The sequence below is a fragment of the Mytilus californianus genome, unplaced genomic scaffold, assembly GCF_021869535.1.
Source record: "Mytilus californianus isolate M0D057914Y unplaced genomic scaffold, xbMytCali1.0.p SCAF_8, whole genome shotgun sequence".
Taxonomy (NCBI): domain Eukaryota; kingdom Metazoa; phylum Mollusca; class Bivalvia; order Mytilida; family Mytilidae; genus Mytilus; species Mytilus californianus.
Genome location: NW_026262734.1, coordinates 93,650,708 through 93,668,021, shown reverse-complemented (window position 1 = coordinate 93,668,021; position 17,314 = coordinate 93,650,708). Strand labels below are relative to the sequence as shown.

Sequence of the window (17,314 nt, the reverse complement as noted above, 5' to 3'; positions counted from 1 at the left end):
ATTTATATTTGCTAGTACCATTACGCAGTTATAAAGCATGGAATTTGACAAGAAAGTGTGTGTGGTAATTGAATATAACGCATCAATCCAACTAAACAATTTACAAAATCTTCTAAAAATAAGAATTTGTATGATTGTCAATGAGATTAACTTCCTCCAGACCATTTGTTGAGGTTTGTAACTAGTACAGTTCACAGCATGGCCTTCAACACAGAGCCATATCCCCATATACATAAAGATCTGATTGCTATAAAATTCTTCTTCCTCCCCCTCCCAACTAGGGTGACTGGTGAATAGAAATATGGTCATCATAGGTCTTCTACCGACTGGCGTTAAACCCTCGCTAGAGTGGGGCATTCGTATGGCTATGCGGGATGTATAAGTGTACAGCCACGTCCGTTAAGGATGTTCGTTCCTCTTGTTTTGGAAATTTTGCCAGATTTTCGGAATCCTCTGGTTTTATCCATGAAGTACCATTTAAAAATTTTGCCCACTAATCCCTACTTTTTTTCCTTAATTTCATTACATATAGTTTAAAATGTCATCTTTGAAAATCTGTTATTTTTTCATGGTTTTTGAAAGAAAAAAGGTGCCAATGTTAAATGTATGAAAAATCTAGAAAGAACTATTTCCCGCCAAATTTTCATTGCCTTATATCTCGAAAACAAGCACACGGACCCATTATTTTTCTGCTTTTCCAGTTTCTTTATTTATATTCAATCAATTTGTAACAGTCTTTTAAAAAGCTTGTTATTTTAAAACAGAGTACAGAGTAGCGAACATCGTTAAGGGCATCCGATACGTATACAGTTTCAAGGGAGTTATCTCTTGGCGCGACGTTAAGCGTTCGAATTCCCGCAAAACGTCACTTTTTGCGGGACGTTATGCGTGTAATTTTCCGTAATAAGAACGATATTTAATTTTGTATAATCGATGCTCGAAATTATGTTTCTCACACATGTTAACTTCTACACCCTTGATATTAGTGCATTTGATTCTAACAGGATAAAAGTCTAATAAAATTATAAGAAATTAAACAATTATATCTGTTTCTGCTGTTCCTCATTTTGAAGCTTCTGTGAGATCTTCAACAAAATATCGTATAGTAAGCAATCTCAAGACGACTGACCCTTTTGGTGTTACTAATATTATGCATGCCAATTATCATTTTTATTATCATTCATCATCCATGATCGAATTTTGGTTTGGATCCAACTTTCTGACATTTTATTACAGCACAGAAAAGCAAGGTCAATATCAATTTGTGTCAATGATTTTTAAAATATTATACCGAAAGTTTAGGTACATGAAGCAGTAAATTTCCAAACGGAACATTTTATTCCATTTATTTATGTAAAATGAATTATGGTATGCCGCTATTATTAACATAAAACAATTTCCAATAACCTCCGCGTTGTACGTAATTTATCCAACAAAGGGCAATAACCAAAAAAAAATTTTTTCTTAAAAACTTTTAACAAATATCTTAGAGAAGTTACGGATTAACTGCAAATATATATACCATGCAATACCCAATATAATTAATATTTCTAAGCGCCATAACTCTTTAAAAAAATAGTTGATAGGCACTGATTTTCGAACGTGTCCATACGATATAAGTTCTATAAAATTCAGGCAAGAATTGTACACTTGAAAAATCTAATAAACCGGGAGGACAGACAGAGGAACCGACGTGCGATATTTCTATGTACTCTGCAACGCGTCGCAAGGGGGATCAAAATATATATAGTTATTTGCCAATAAAATTACGCTATAAGAGAAGTATTTGGATTTTAACTTTACACCCCCCCCCCCCTTCCCGCCCCAGAAAAAATACAGTATTAAAGAATGAGGAGAATGTATGCCAATATAATAGTGAAAAACCGAAAGAGGTAGGGCCAGTTTTCAATAACCTTATTACACATTGAGGTTTCTACAACATTGTGTGCTATTTCTGAACGTTTACTAAGAAGATTATAAATGCTTTAAGAAGTGACTTGCTTTAATATCGTAATTTGGGACGGTATATGTTGAAATTTGGGAGAGAAATAATAAGGAACAAAAACAAAACCAAAGTTATGGGGGATGTATAGGTAATATGTCCGGTCTTCTAGATATTATTTCAATCGTTTTTGCCAAATCAAATATTATGAAAAATTTCAAAATTATGGTTCAGTTTCTCTGTCTCGTAAAAGCCTCCTTTAACAAATTGAAGATTCTGCTTTATAAGATTTTTTTTTTGTTTTCAGACAAGTTCCGTTTGCAGGAAAAGACCTCATGTAAGTAACCTTTTTGCTGTGATCCAATGGAAATAAGTATATACAAGTGAACTTTAAAAACAGTAGGAGCCTCAAAGTTTTATTCAACTGTAATAATTGACCCGAATGACAGTTTGATTTTATGAATAAATGTGAAATTCTTAAAAGAGATTAGAATGTGAATAAAAGGATTTTAAGGGGTATGTTAATGAAACAGCAGCCCACCAACCAAAACGAAAACAAAAAACATCTAGAGGTCAACATATGGTCTAAAACAATAGACGAGTGTGTACGGTACCTGCATGGCAAGTTCTAATTTGCGAGTCTTTAAATTAAGCCGTAAACAATATTAACAGTCCGCAATAACTATGCTTGATATGTTTCTCACTTGGATCACAAACAGAGAGAGGTATTCATGTTACACATGATTTTATTTCCGAAAACTATATTACCAATTTATAGGTAGCTCTTTATAAGCAAAATTTATAGTGTATGTAATGTGCGAATCCTGAAATACTATTTTCACTGTATCCGCTATGAATTTCTGATGTAGAATGATAAATAAACAGACGACAAATTCATGATTTTTGAATAAAATACGAAATAATATATAATATATACTGTTTTTATAAATTCATGATAAAGGTAAGAGATGCAAATGTGGTTTCATCGTGCATATAGCCATCCAGGTGTAAAATTGATACACAAATAGATAAATATTAAGAATAGTTCACGAACAGAGCGTGCAAGAGATTTAAAAGCAGCAGTTAAGTTACATTTGCAGAAAAATGTACCTTTTAACATTATTTTTAATGTTGTATAACTTAAAACAGATTTTATTACTTAGTTTATTGATATTGAATTAAATTTCGCTATAGCTGTTTTCGTTGTGCGATTCATGTTTACTGTTGAATAATGATACTTGACTTTCATTTTCACTGTAGGGCGATTCATTTCTATTGTATATGCGATGCATTTTCACAGAAGGAAATACATTAATTTCATCATATAAAGTCTTAATTCAGCCGACTCTCTGACAACATGTATGAAGTTAGAAGGACTGATTATATATGCATACTTTGTGAGTCCTATTAGGATAATATTTTCACCAAAGACTCAGTTAAGTATTCAATGTTTATGAAATCAAAGTTTTGTTCCTGACAGAATTGTTTATTGTTTGTATTACATGAACACCCCGTCAATATTTTAAATATACAGGTCTGTGAATTACTTGTAAATATCGAAACAACCATTATGTGTAACTCAAACTTGATTTAATTACAAACAAAGCATATTAATTGGTTGGCTCTTACCCTAAATGCGACCGTGTATTTTGTGAATTGTTGTCGTTTAAAATAGGTAATGCGAATGAGAAACCCGTTCTTGTATTTATTTGCAGACATCTAATTGAAAAAAAACTGAACTCAAAATTTGGGCACTGTACGATATATTCTCTTTGGAGTATGTTTGCTTTCTTTAGTACCGTTTGTTGTAAATTCGTGTACTGTTCGTTGTACGAAGCCTATCAATATGGTAGAAATGTGTAAGATTCGGCGTTACAAATTCAAAGCTTTTTCAAGAAAGAACTAAACCTTTTCAAGGAAAATTTTGTCATAAAAATACGTTATATTCATGGATGGTTTACTCCAGTATATTTTCGGATTACATATTTGAATACGCAAGATATGAACGTGTATCACCTTAAAACGATGTGACGCATATCACCCGACCTTTGTGTGAGCTTGACCTTTGACTTCAAGATCAAAATACTGGATTTCTTAGAAACTCGATTGCAATCAGGCGAGATGAGTGGGCTTCTCTTGCTCTAGTAAGTTCTGTTTCACGTCAAACAAATACAAAATTTATGTTGTTTTAATCTTCAATAGGAAATGTTAGAAATGTCAAATAGTTATAGTTGCTGCAAATGCTTGCTAAAAATAATAAAAGATATGTATCAATAATACTAAAGGAGGAGACCGATTTCATTGAGCCGCAACTCCTCTGAAACCATACAGAGTCGGAAATATTTATAATATTACGTATAAATGTAGTAATTTGTACTTCCTAAATTTGTCTTTAAAACAATTTTTTTTCCACAGAAAACGCCAACTTTTGAGAAAATATCCAAATTCGGAGACCGTTATCGATCCGTGTAATATACGCTTTCGCGCATGCTCAGTCGACGTACTGAATTCAAGCGTTACCACATTGTTTCCTATTGTACTGTAATCAGCACGACCTTATAAGATGACATTACGAATACTAAAAATCCAAACTTAAAATAGTATAGGCGTATAGGAACAGTTTCCAATTTGTTAGCCGGCATGACATAAAAACGGTGAATAAAAAAATTCAACTTTATATATAACTAATATAAGACAATGGTGTTGATTAAAAAATAAAACCATTCCAGGCCCTTTTGTTTTCTAAATAATTGATATTACAAAAAAGTAATAAGTACCATGTCGACGGGTTAAAACAGAAAGATTTTGAAAGCAGAGGAGACCGTGCATCTTTAAGCAGCATGACTTTATCGGATGACATACGAGTACTGAAAATCCAGGCTAAAAATAAGGCTTATATATAATTAGATACTCTAATTCAGTCACGGAACCACGATGTCGCGGGTGTTTTCTAGTTTCAATAGAAACAGCAAATTATTTTCTCGATGTTTTACTAACGAACGGTGCATTTATAACGAAATCCTGCAACGAACGTACAGGAAAAAAATCAACGAACGGCACACAACGCACAATGTCCACAAGCACTCATACGTTGGTTATACCCGTGTATATTCAAGTAAGCATCTACGACTAGCTTGCATTTCAAATTGTGAATACCATCAATATTAAAGTCATTAGAAGACTATTTTCAGTTGTCGCATGTCGAATTATCTTATAAAACAACAATGAAAATTCATCGCACCTCCAAAAATTCCACATCAGAAATGATTGCACTTACAGTGATAATTCATCGCATCTATAGTTAAAATGAATCGCATTCAGTAATCAATATTATGGATTCTGCTGCTTTAATTACTCTTTTTTAGACTTTAATCCTGTTATTATACATTAAAAAGATACATTCTAATGAAATTGTTAAAAAGTACTTTCAAATCATTTATTTTGTATTTTCAAAATGTAAACAAACACAGTTTTTCCCATCATCCTTTATACTACAATAGACATACTCGCATACGACAGTGAAAATGAACTAACTGGATTCGCACTTTATATACACTGTTTATACATCTGAAAAATGTCGCCGATAACTTGCAGAGATAATTGGCGGGAGACGTCGAAATTGTCTGACAGCGACGTCGTGCAATTTCGCACTAACGTTGAGGTTACCTAGGGGTGACGCAATTTTTAGGATAAATCGCGATTTATCTCTAGAATCCAACAAGGTGACATATATTTTTTATTTGCTATTTTGAGTAAGCATGACAAAAGGCAGTTAATGTAGAAAAATGAGAAAAATGACAATATAAGAAACTCTCTTTTTGCACATTCTAAGGTGAAAAAAATATCCTACATTGAGCATCTTATCCGTAATTTTAAGCATGGCTTGAATAACTAACCAGTCATTCTTGTAGGGATCCATTTTTCAATTATTCTCACTTATCACAGCATCAGATTGAATCTAATCTTATCAATTTATGACGAATAATATCTACTCCAAAATTATGATAACATTGATTAACTTTCTTACAAAAGTGCAAAATACCCCAATTTTCAGCCTCAATTTTCTCGAAAACAAGCACAGTGACATATGTTTTATTTGGTAATTTCTTTTATAACTCGCCCAGGCCTACAACATATTTCAAAATTATAAAAATGACAATATAACGTGAAACTGTATCGATGCCCTTAAGAATTGGGACGTTAAATCTGATGCCTCGTGTAAGGAGAGTGCCACATTCTTTGAGCATTGAAAACCCTTGCAACAACTCTGAGGGGTCAGTAGGTGGCCTGTTGCAAGGCTGAATTTCTGTCCCTGTCTAATGTACAATGTACCCTCATTTTTCCCGTGGCAGTCCAAATTTCACCGACCCTCTTCCCGGACCTCATCTGTTGCAGGAATAACCCATTGTGATTATTGTGAATTTGTTCTCATCCTAAACATGCATGAATCATTTGCCATTGAATGTTATAAAGCTTCCAACAATCAATTAATTGGTCATATTAAATTCTTCAGCAAAGCATGACTATTAAGTGGAATGTATTACAATGTTTCTTTCGTTTACTGGTAATTAGTATATATATATAGCATCTGGTGTGATGTATTTGAATACGTAGAAATATAATTGATGTAGTTTTTGAAGGGCAGTCCTTTAATTAATTTTCATCTTGTTGTATACACTCATATGTAGTTGTATATAAAAGTTTATACATGCATATAATGCTTTGCATAAGTTTATTTGAAACAACATACCGTTCTATATGTGCCTGTCAGGAGCCAGCTGTAGTTCACTGGTTGTTGGTTCATGTTTGTCAAATTTGTTTTTCGTAAATTATTTTGTTATGAACTAGCTTTTAGTTTTCTCAAATGAATTGTTTCATATTTTTCATGTCAGGGCCTTTTACAGTCGACTATACGGGATGCGTTTTCTCATTGGTAAAGGCTGTATAGTTGCCTTTAATTGTAAATATCAATTTCTTTGAACTTCGGTGGATAGTTGTTTCAATGGCAATCATACCTTAAATGTATAATGCATCAACTATAACTGTCATCAAACATGAATGTGTACCTGTTCAATGCTGTTGTACTATTTCATGTTCAGCTGGATCTTTATTTGAGCAGACTACACGAAATTATCTATGATTTGCTACTAGTTACTACTAGTTAACAATCTGTGTACTAGAAATGTTGTGAAAAGATTCAACAGGGTGTCTGAGAACATATTAAGAAGCACAGTGGTGAAATATGAGAAGTAGGATATGATATATATAAAAACATGAAGCACCACAACTGTGTAAATTTCTGATCGCTCGCTTGCAAAAAATGCTTTTCATAGATTTAATTGTTTTAATATTTCAAAAATAATATCGCTCGTTAGTAAAAAATACTTTCGCCTGCCAAAAATGAAACTTCGAAAAAAAAACAGATAAAAAAATTTCGCTCTCTTGCTACCCTTTTTTACGGAAAGTGTCCGAAGAAAGAGACATTAATTTGGTGTGGCCTAACTGTAGTATTTCAAAACTCGTATTTTGATACAACGTCGTAAACACGAGTCAACTAAACATCAAGGATGTTATTTGTAAGTAAATGTTAAAAACAATGTAATACCTGAGATTCAACACATCTGTAAACCTAGCAGCGGCCAGTAATTTGTCACGTGACCAATATGCGTCATTAATTATTTATAAAATTATCGCGGTTTATTTAAAATGTTTCACATACTTTTTACTTACGGGGGAAATATTTGAAATTCATTTAATACCATGACAATAAAATGTACGCTTAGCAAAACTTTTATGGTTTCTATTGTTAAGCAACCGGCAATGTATACATGTATTATGAATAATAATGGTGGATGGTTGGTTTTTCATTTATTTTTTTCCTATTCTTTATTTGTTTTGTTTATTATTCTCTATCTTTTAAATTTAAACAACTTATTATTTTCTACTTTTTATTTTTTGTGCTATTCCTTATATTTTGGCCTTCAATTCAGTACTTTTTAAATTTATTTTCTATTCCGTAAACTGCGTCCCGACCCCGATTTAGAAAAGAAATGACATAAATAACCAAAATACATCTATGGCTGCTTTTAACTGTATCATGCTTTCTTTGAGTCTAAAGTTCTCTAACTTCATCCTGATTTGTACTTATGTTATAACTCTGATTGGTGAAATGTTATGTCAAACTAACAACACAGGTGTCTTTCTCTTACATTATTCCCAATATGCTAGTAATTTCATTAATTTGATTAAAGAGAGAGACATGTTTCCTTGTAAACTTTACGTATTATTAAGAATTCATTTATAAATAAGGGAACATTCTTATCACAACACAACTTCCCCTTGCGGCATGGACCCCCTTTTTTCTTGTTATTTCTTTTCCTATTAATTCGAAAAAATATTTCCCAAAAAATCTGGTATTTTGTGAGATAAAAGACGGGCAAAAGATATTAAAGGGACATTCAAACTCATAGATCGAAATTAAACTGACAACGCCCTGGCTAAAAATGAAAAATACAAACAGACAAATAATAGTACACAATAAGATAGACATGTGTTATAAGAGTGAAGCAACACTAAAATGTTTCTTCAATTGTTCTTTGTGTTGGACACGTGTGTTAATAACAAATGGGAAAAGTAATACCAGAAATTTGATTCTTCCAGTGGCAAATATTTCATGCATATTCAGGACAAAAACATATTAGCAATAAGTCCAATTGAGTATATGTTCTTCAAATTGGGTCTTTGGGATGTAGTGCTACTATAATCAACTTGTTTTAGTACTCACATGAAGAATTCATAATGCTTCATACATGTATCTTTAAAGAACAACCGAAAAGGACTTTTCAGAAGTTTTTCGGTCACCATTGCAAATAAGTAGACCAATACAATGCTTTTATGACTCAACTCTAGCGACATGATTTTGAACAGATTTATATATTCTAGCAAAAGACCTTAATCAATCAACTACCGATTCCTTAATATGACATTTTAAATGAGTGTGAAATTTTCATATCTGGTGATTAATACATACCAGACAGAAGATGCTTACCATGTCGATAACCGGTCCGGGTCTATTGGAAGATCAATAATCAAAATGAACACCAACCATGTTACACTATCTTTCCTGACGCCAAACCAACCAACCAACTCCACCCTCCCCCTCCAAAAAAATACAAAATGAATCAAATTACAAAATCTCATATACACACACAAAGACAGCTATAGAGGTCAATAATGTGGTTTTGAAAAAAAAGTGGCAATACACTATTTCATCATCTAGATCGCTCCGAATCTAAAATAAATTCAGCCGAAGCTTTCAGGGAATTGCTATAAACACACTATTCTTCAAATAATAAACAAAATCCAAGGAATAGTAAAGTGCGAAATGTAAGAAAGAAGAAAAAATCAACTGAACAAAATAAAACAAAATTGTCCAATTTTACATAGTGATTTATACTGTGTGACCCTCGTACTCTTGAAAGTCTTCAGGGATTTGTCGTTAAAAAGTCCAGTTTGAATAGGATATAGCATTGCAAATTATAATCATGGTTTAGTAAAATTAAAAATAGCAGTCAAATATGGGATTTGGAAACAAGTTCTAAAAACACTTTTACAAATCCGTCTAACGATCTTTAACGTTTCTTCTTGACCCTAAAATCTAGAGATGTAAACGGTTTAATGTTTAGAAGTCAATGCCTAAGTGCGGATTAACGACGGCGATGTGGCTTGGCTTACAAAATGATATTTCAAGGACAAAACCGTCGTTGTAACAAATTTACAATTGCAAAATATCTAATTGTAATTTGCTTGACAGTGACAGACATTGGGTCTTGCAATATGCCACTGTATGAATTATTACAAGGGTTCTTTTAAGTGCAGCGAGTTTGACTGTCTCTCTAATGAGGCCTCAAATGTATTGCCCCAATTCTGACCGGAAGTGATTGCATATTCATTCATCCCGCATTGAATCAAACTGACAAACCAACGGGTTTTACTGCACGCCGGCTGGACTATATTTCTTAATCCCAGTTAGCCTATTGGATTTATTCAAAACAGCAAAAAATATGTTATTTGTCAATTCTGAAAAATGGGTCGCCCGATTTTATTGAGGGCAGAAATATTGAACTGCCACTGGCATGCAACAGATTCACCTTTACAAACCCATCACAAAGTTATTGCAGTGATTCTTTATACCATACGGCATATTTTGTTAAAAGTTAAAAAAAGTAAACCATGCTACACAGAGGAACAAGTGATCAGTATGCTGGAGTTTCATATTGACAGCATATTTGTTGAAATCGGAGGTAGACTTTTCAACAATTTTTCGGCATTTCTATGGGTACGAACTGTGGGCCTCTCCTTGTCGACCTCTCCGTAATTTTCATATGAGTCGGAGTTCCTTCAGAAAAAAAATCAAAGAAACCAGATCATTTAATTTCACATTCAGATATATTGAATGTTCTTTCAATTAACAGTCTAAATTTTTCTGATTGGGTTCCAGAACTTGAAATTAAGGAAATAACAGACACGGTTTCATCTGCCTCATTTTTAAACTTATACCTAAATTTGACTTAAGCGTTCATCTCAGTACCAGAATCTATTACAAACAAGACGATTTAAATTTTGAAATTATCAATTTCCCCCATCTAAGTACCAATAAACCAACTTCACCTGCATATGGAATATACATTTTCCAACTCATTCGGTATTCAAGAGCTTGCAGCTGCTTCTCAGACTTTGTAAAACGTCAACAGTGTCTGAGCAGAATGTTGATGAACCAGGGTTGTGTCAAATAACGTCTCGTCTTTTTTCTAAAAAAAAAAAGATCATCGGAACACACCAAGACCTTGTATAAAAATATTCCATATCAGCTTCACAAATAATACACGATGGTCTTGAAGTATAGATTCTAGGCCCTGACGTTGTTTATCATCTTAATTACGCGTTATATTGTTCTTTTATTTGTCGTTGTAAATTGTTTCTTTTACTGTTTAGTCTATTTTCCGTTTGACGTGGCTCGGTACTTATACATCCCGTCATTGTGATATTATGCTATGTTAAATTTTTGTATTCTTATCTTTCGTTTTTGCTGATGTGCTTTGTCTATATGGAGTTTTGATTTTCTTTGTTAATATATTTGGTTTTAATTTCATAGCATGTGTAGTGATTAAGATTATAGCACAATGGTGACAGCTGTACTCCTATTTTTTTACATTTTTACCTAGTATGTCTGTTTGTTTTGTTCACATACTGTTGTCAATATAAAGGAATTTTGTGCGACTGTCGTACAAGTGAGAGATTTAGCTAGCTTTAAAACCAGGTTTAATCCACCATTTTCTACATAACAAAATGCCTGTACCAAGTCAGGAATATGACAGTTGTTATTCGTTCGTTTGGTGTGTTTGAGCTTTTGGGTTTGCCAATTGATTAGGGACTTTTCGTTTTGAATTTTCCTCGTAATTCGTTATTTGTGTTATTTCACTTTTTGCTGTAGTATGTCAATCTCTTGTTTTAAAGAAATTGGTCATTAAAGATGTAATAATGATTAGTGATTATTGCTTATTTTCGTAGATTAGAGAAAACATTTTAAAGAATTGTGTATATGTTAAACAATGCTGAATTTTGAAGAACAAAATTGCAGGTGACCGTTATCATGACAGAAATTGCATTGAAAAAATTTGTATATGTGACATATTTCTTCGTTAGTCTTATGATTTAAGCCTTCGTATGTCCATTTTGTTGGCTTTCAACATTTATTTAACCGGATATTTTGTTTACTATCAATTCTTGGTTCAGCATTGATAACAAAAAAAAACATACAATAAAAAATGTTGAAAGCAAACGATATTGACCTACAAAGACGTATATCATAGGAATAGTTTTTGTTTTGAATGGGAAGTACTTGTTTGGGAACTAACAACTTCCTGTACGGTATTATCCGCGAAATGCACGTTATGTTACGGTATGGCGTCACTGAGTGAAAGTTTATGAACAGATTGACTCACCCCTTGAATATCTTTATTGTTTATGGAACAGGTACTTTAATATGCAAACACATAAAACCATGACACAACTTGCAATTTAAGGGTATTGTACCAATTCATTAATTTGAAACATCATAGAGAAATGCCTCATTTTCTTGGTTCGAAATAAGTAACTTGTTATTTTTGCGATCAAAGAACACAGCTTTTGGCTGTTTAAGACTATCTATCTCTGACAGCAAAACTCTATGTTTGTTTCCGTCTGGTGAAATTACAACGACATTGTTAGAATGACGGCCTGATACGTAAACACGTCCGTGATTGTCTACCGTAATACCAAGTACACTATTAAGAAATGCTGCAGGGTCGGTCTTCCATTTGAATTTGCCTTGAAGATCACAACATGTTAAAGAATCATTAGTTATATAATAAAGATGATCTGACCATATTGCAATGCTTCTATTCGAAGGTAAGTTAACATTAACTAGCTGTGTCACTGAGTCGTCATCTAAACTTACAACACATAATCCACCCTCAAATCCATTATAGAACAATTTTCCATCCTTGTGAACTATTCCATAAATCCATGACCCGACTTTAATCGATTTTTCAGTTTTTCTGTTTTTCATATCGATTATTGTGATTGAACTGTCCATGCCAGATGTAACGACAAGTTTTTGGCTGTCCTCTATATAGTTTATATGAGATGTACGCTCTCCTGGCTGTAATGTAAAATCTAACGACCCGTCGTTTTTGATAACGTAGATTTTGTTACTTGTGTAGCAAGAAAAAATCATTCTTCCATCAGGTAGTAAGGAACAACCAGTTATATCCTTACCAATTGTTTTCACGGTCTGTCTTAAAGTAAGTTTTAGATCATCAATGGTAAGAACATATGTAATGGGTACTATTATTTGTGCTTGTTTGTTCTTATGTCTTGTTAGTGTTATATCACTTGACCTGGTATCTAAGATAATGGTTCCCATCTTGTTTAGAATGGTAGGTAGAGATTTCAAGGTGTTTTCGTTTTCAAAAGAAATGATAACATGATTCAATTTATCTTCTTTCAATAAAGATTCTAGGAATTTTTGGTTGTACGTTACATCTTGTTGGATGTGTTTCATAGCCAAGAACGTCTGCAGGTCTGAGGCATGTTGTTTTATTTTACCTAAATTGGTCTGGTATTCTGTAATATCCCTTTCCTTCTCTTGTATGGATGATATTAAACAGCTTATTTTCTTGTTTTCTTTTTCTTCAGCGGCATACAATTCTTTCATCAGACTTTCCTGTAGCTTATCCAGATGATTGTTAATCAATACTCGTGTCTGTTGAATCTCTTTTTCTATTTTGGTCTTGTTCTCCTTTAGACTTGTAATGTTGCTTTGCCGATCTTTTCTAAATCTCTGTAAATTTTCTGAAAGTTCCGATAATGTATGTTCCATTTCCAAGAATGCATTTGATGATTTAACATTTTTTATGACGTCATCAATAACGTTTAGCTCTTTGCAATCATCATGCGTTTCAACAACACATCGTCTACAGCATGGAAAATCGTGTTTCTTACAAAATATTTGGTATTTTTCATTGTGTTTTGGACAAGTTTGAGTAATTTCCAATATATTGGTAGGTAGTTTCTGGTACTCGGAGATTGGAACAATACTGTGGTCTCTTGACCCCTTTGAAGCTGCATGATGCTCTCTACACTCCTGACAAAGTCCTTCTTCGCATTCAAAACACCAGACCACCGGTGATTTGTTGATCTTACGGTATTCACATACTCCACATACAGTCAGTTTACTCGACATGCTACAAAACAGAAGAATGAAAACTTTGATTTTACGTTAAATATTATATTTATCAAAGTTGTACATATATCGATGCAAATTTGTTGTTTTTAAGGTACACGTGTTTATTCTATTTATAGATATGTCTGTTTGATTGGATATATAAAAGTATACGGGTAGAATTTAATGCACGGGTGGTTTGATAGTAGTTATCGTTATTCGAGTCATTGCAGTCAAGTGCGCTAGAGGCGTTTGTCCAAATGAATAATTATAAAAAATATTTATTTACAGGTTGATAGTCCAAGATGGGTCGCAAATATTGATGTGCTTGTTAGAGACAGACAATTCTCATTGATATAAAATGAATTACGTGTACTTAATACCTGAATAAAAATGCACTTGACTTTTGCAAGTGGCTACTCCCATGTGATAGTTTTGTATTATATTGATAAATGTTTTATGTTCGGTTGAAGGATACGAATTAGAACATAAGCTTCAATATTATGTGTTATTTGTCTAACTCATATTGTTAATGAAAATATCACTTTATTAATTTGATGCGTCCTATGTACATGTAGTTCCTAATAGTTCTCTGTATATATACATCCCTGGCTTTCAAGTGTTGAAATTTGAGCGTTCCTAACATTTGAGAAGACGTTCCTTACTTGTATGATACTTTGAAATATTAATTAAGACGTATACAATGAAACAATGATATTAAATAATGGAAAATTCAAAATTTTAATAGCAATAGATATCTATCAAAAATCTGATTTTTTTTCTAGAAAAATAATCTACAAAGGCTAATGATTATATAAATTTCTTTCCTAAGTAACAAATTTGCCAGCTTGCCATTGAGACATAAGAGACAGTAAATCATCTCTCATTCGCCTTGTCTAAAGAAGTACTAATCCACATGGATAATGAAGGGCGGTCATACATCTACGATGTCACAGTAGCACCGCAACATTCCTTTAACAAATTGAGAAATGTATAAAATGGAGCTCCGAAAAATAGAACTCGTCGCAGCGGCGCCTTGGGTGAAATTGATGATAAAGTGGACTTAAAATTATCTACTAAATGCAAATTCAATAAATAACGTCAAATAAGAAATTGAATCGATATTGGATGTAATAAATTTTCCATTTATTATAAGTCTAACTTATGTACAGTTTATAAACTGAAATGAATATGAAATTGTGAAATAAGTCTTTTTTAAACAAGTAAGGCTAAGACCATTTAGTCCTTAGGTATTGAGTTTTTTGTTGTTGTTGTTACGTAAATCGCGAATTTATTTGTCAAGGACTATGCATTTGTATTTCAATTAAATGGCTAAATCTCTCTATCAGAAAATATTATTTTTTCTTCTGCCTGATCACAATGTTTTTTTCTGAATAGTTGACATGGTAAACAAATTGACAATCATTAAAAATATTTAAAAAAAAAACAACATAAGAATCGCTTTATTGCATGTCTTTCGTCTCATTTATGTTTTAAGTGCTCCATGATTCTATGTTAACTAAGAAGCGTTTTATTATCATAACAGATTGAACACATGAAGAATGTTGAAATGTCGGTTGATGCATTGTATAGCACATTTGTAGTTTCGCCTACAATAGGTCAAACCGTAGCGTCATACTTCTTTTTTATTTCTATTGATTAAATTTTATACACATAAAGACATTTACAAAATTATTTAAGCAAATAGTTAACAAAACATCGTAATTTGGTTAGGTTTACACCAACATTTAGTGCTTCTTGCTATGTAGTCATTATTACATTTATTTTTCTTATTAAGTTAAGTGGTGTATGTAAAGCAGTCATAAATTAGAAGTCCTACATGTAAAGTTCTAAATGAAAGAAATATACTGAAATATTACCTCCACTGCAAACAATGATATAGTAGTTCTACCTGACGGAATAAAGGTTATAGATATTTTTTAAAAGAATCAGCCATTATAGCAATAGTTATAACAGTTTCCAGAGTACTTTCTGTTAGGAGGAACAAACTTACGCTGACAAAATTTCATTCTCAATTTTAAAAGTTCGTTTCTATTTGATGTAGGCCTACGTTGATGAGGGTCTGGATTAGATTTACATTATAAAGAATAAGTCACCACTACAACATGAAAATGAACCCCATCCCCTTAGAAAAAATAAAAAAGAATAGATAAATAGGCGAAAAAATAAGAATGGAGAATAAAGGGGTGTTAAAATTTATATTCAAATAATAAAACAGAGTTCCAATGTGCCCCGCGTTGCACATTTTTTATCATCCCAAGTTACAAGAGCAAAAACAGCACTTTTTGTTGGTTTATTTAAATCTTTTGGTCAATATCTTAGAGAAATGAAAGCTTCAGAGCATATGCAATGTGATTTCCATTATAATTAATATTTCCAAGGGGCATAACTTGATAAAAATATTTGATCAGAACTTGATTTTGAAAATTTCCAAGACATTGCTGATATAAACCTAAGATATAAATTTCATAACATTCTGGCAAGAATTGAAAATATGAGAGCGCTAACAATACAATTTTCCATATAATCAATATTTACAAGGGGCAAAACTCTTTTAAAATAATTATTAATCAAATTTCTGAACTCATCAATGACATTGATGATATCAACCTTTAATATAAATTTCATAAATATCTGGCAAGTATTGTACACATTAGAGCGCTCATAAGGCAATTTTCGATACGATTAATATTTCCGATGGCCATAACTCTTTTAAAAATTATAGATCTGCACTGATTTTCGAACTAGTTATATGCATTGCTTATATAAATCTATGATTTAAGGTTATAACATTTTGGCAAGAATTGTACACATGAGAGCGCTGACAATGCAATTTTCAACATAAATACTGTTTCCAAGGGGCATAACTCTTTTAAAAATAATTGATGGGCACTGATTTTTGTACTCGTCAAAGACATAGCTTATATAAACCTATGATATTATTTCTTAAAGATCTGGCAAGAATTGACCAAATGAGAGCGCTAACGATGCAATATTAAATATAGTTAATGTATCCAAGAGGCATAACTCTTTTAAACACTTAAAAACGATTGATCCGAATTGATTTTCGAACTCGTCCAAGACATTGCTGTTATAAACCTATGATATAAGTTTCATAAAAATCTGACAAGAATTGTACACGTGAGAGCGCTAACAAGAACGGACGGACGGTCGCACAGACGAACGAACGGATGGACAGACAGACGGATGCCCGGTATTTCTATGTTCCCCGCATCGCGTTGCGCGGGGAACTAAAAAGGAAAATGATGGGCACAAAAATATATATTGTAACCAAACAACCAGGAGACTTTTAATTGGTCGGTACAATAATGTATTATGAGTGTATTATATTACACTTATAATTATACTTAATCAGATTACAAAAAAATTCAAAGCAAACAGAAAACGAAAGTAGAATGGGAAGTTAATGATATACAATATTTCTAGTATTTCAAAACTCTTATTTTGATCAAATGTGGTACACATATGTCAATTACACATCAAGAGTATTATTTGTAAGTGTTTTAAATGTTAGAAACAATGTTATACGTGAGATTCACCAAATCTGTAAAACAAGCAGCGGCAGA

The 17,314-nt window shown here is 32.5% G+C and overlaps 1 protein-coding gene across 1 annotated transcript; it reads right to left on the bottom strand.

The window, feature by feature from the left end:
• Positions 1–11,942: 11,942 nt before the first annotated feature.
• LOC127713096 (uncharacterized) lies at positions 11,943–17,314 on the bottom strand. The gene is made up of 2 exons (XM_052219724.1): positions 17,277–17,314; positions 11,943–13,728 (listed from the first exon to the last, which is right to left on the bottom strand). The coding sequence occupies exon 2, from the start codon at positions 13,725–13,727 to the stop codon at positions 12,045–12,047; it is 1,683 nt and encodes a 560-aa protein (XP_052075684.1). The 5' UTR covers position 13,728; positions 17,277–17,314; the 3' UTR covers positions 11,943–12,044.

Bases quoted from the DNA above. Each gene is read 5' to 3' on its own strand.
- LOC127713096 (XM_052219724.1), bottom strand. From the start codon at position 13,727: ATGTCGAGTAAACTGACTGTATGTGGAGTATGTGAATACCGTAAGATC.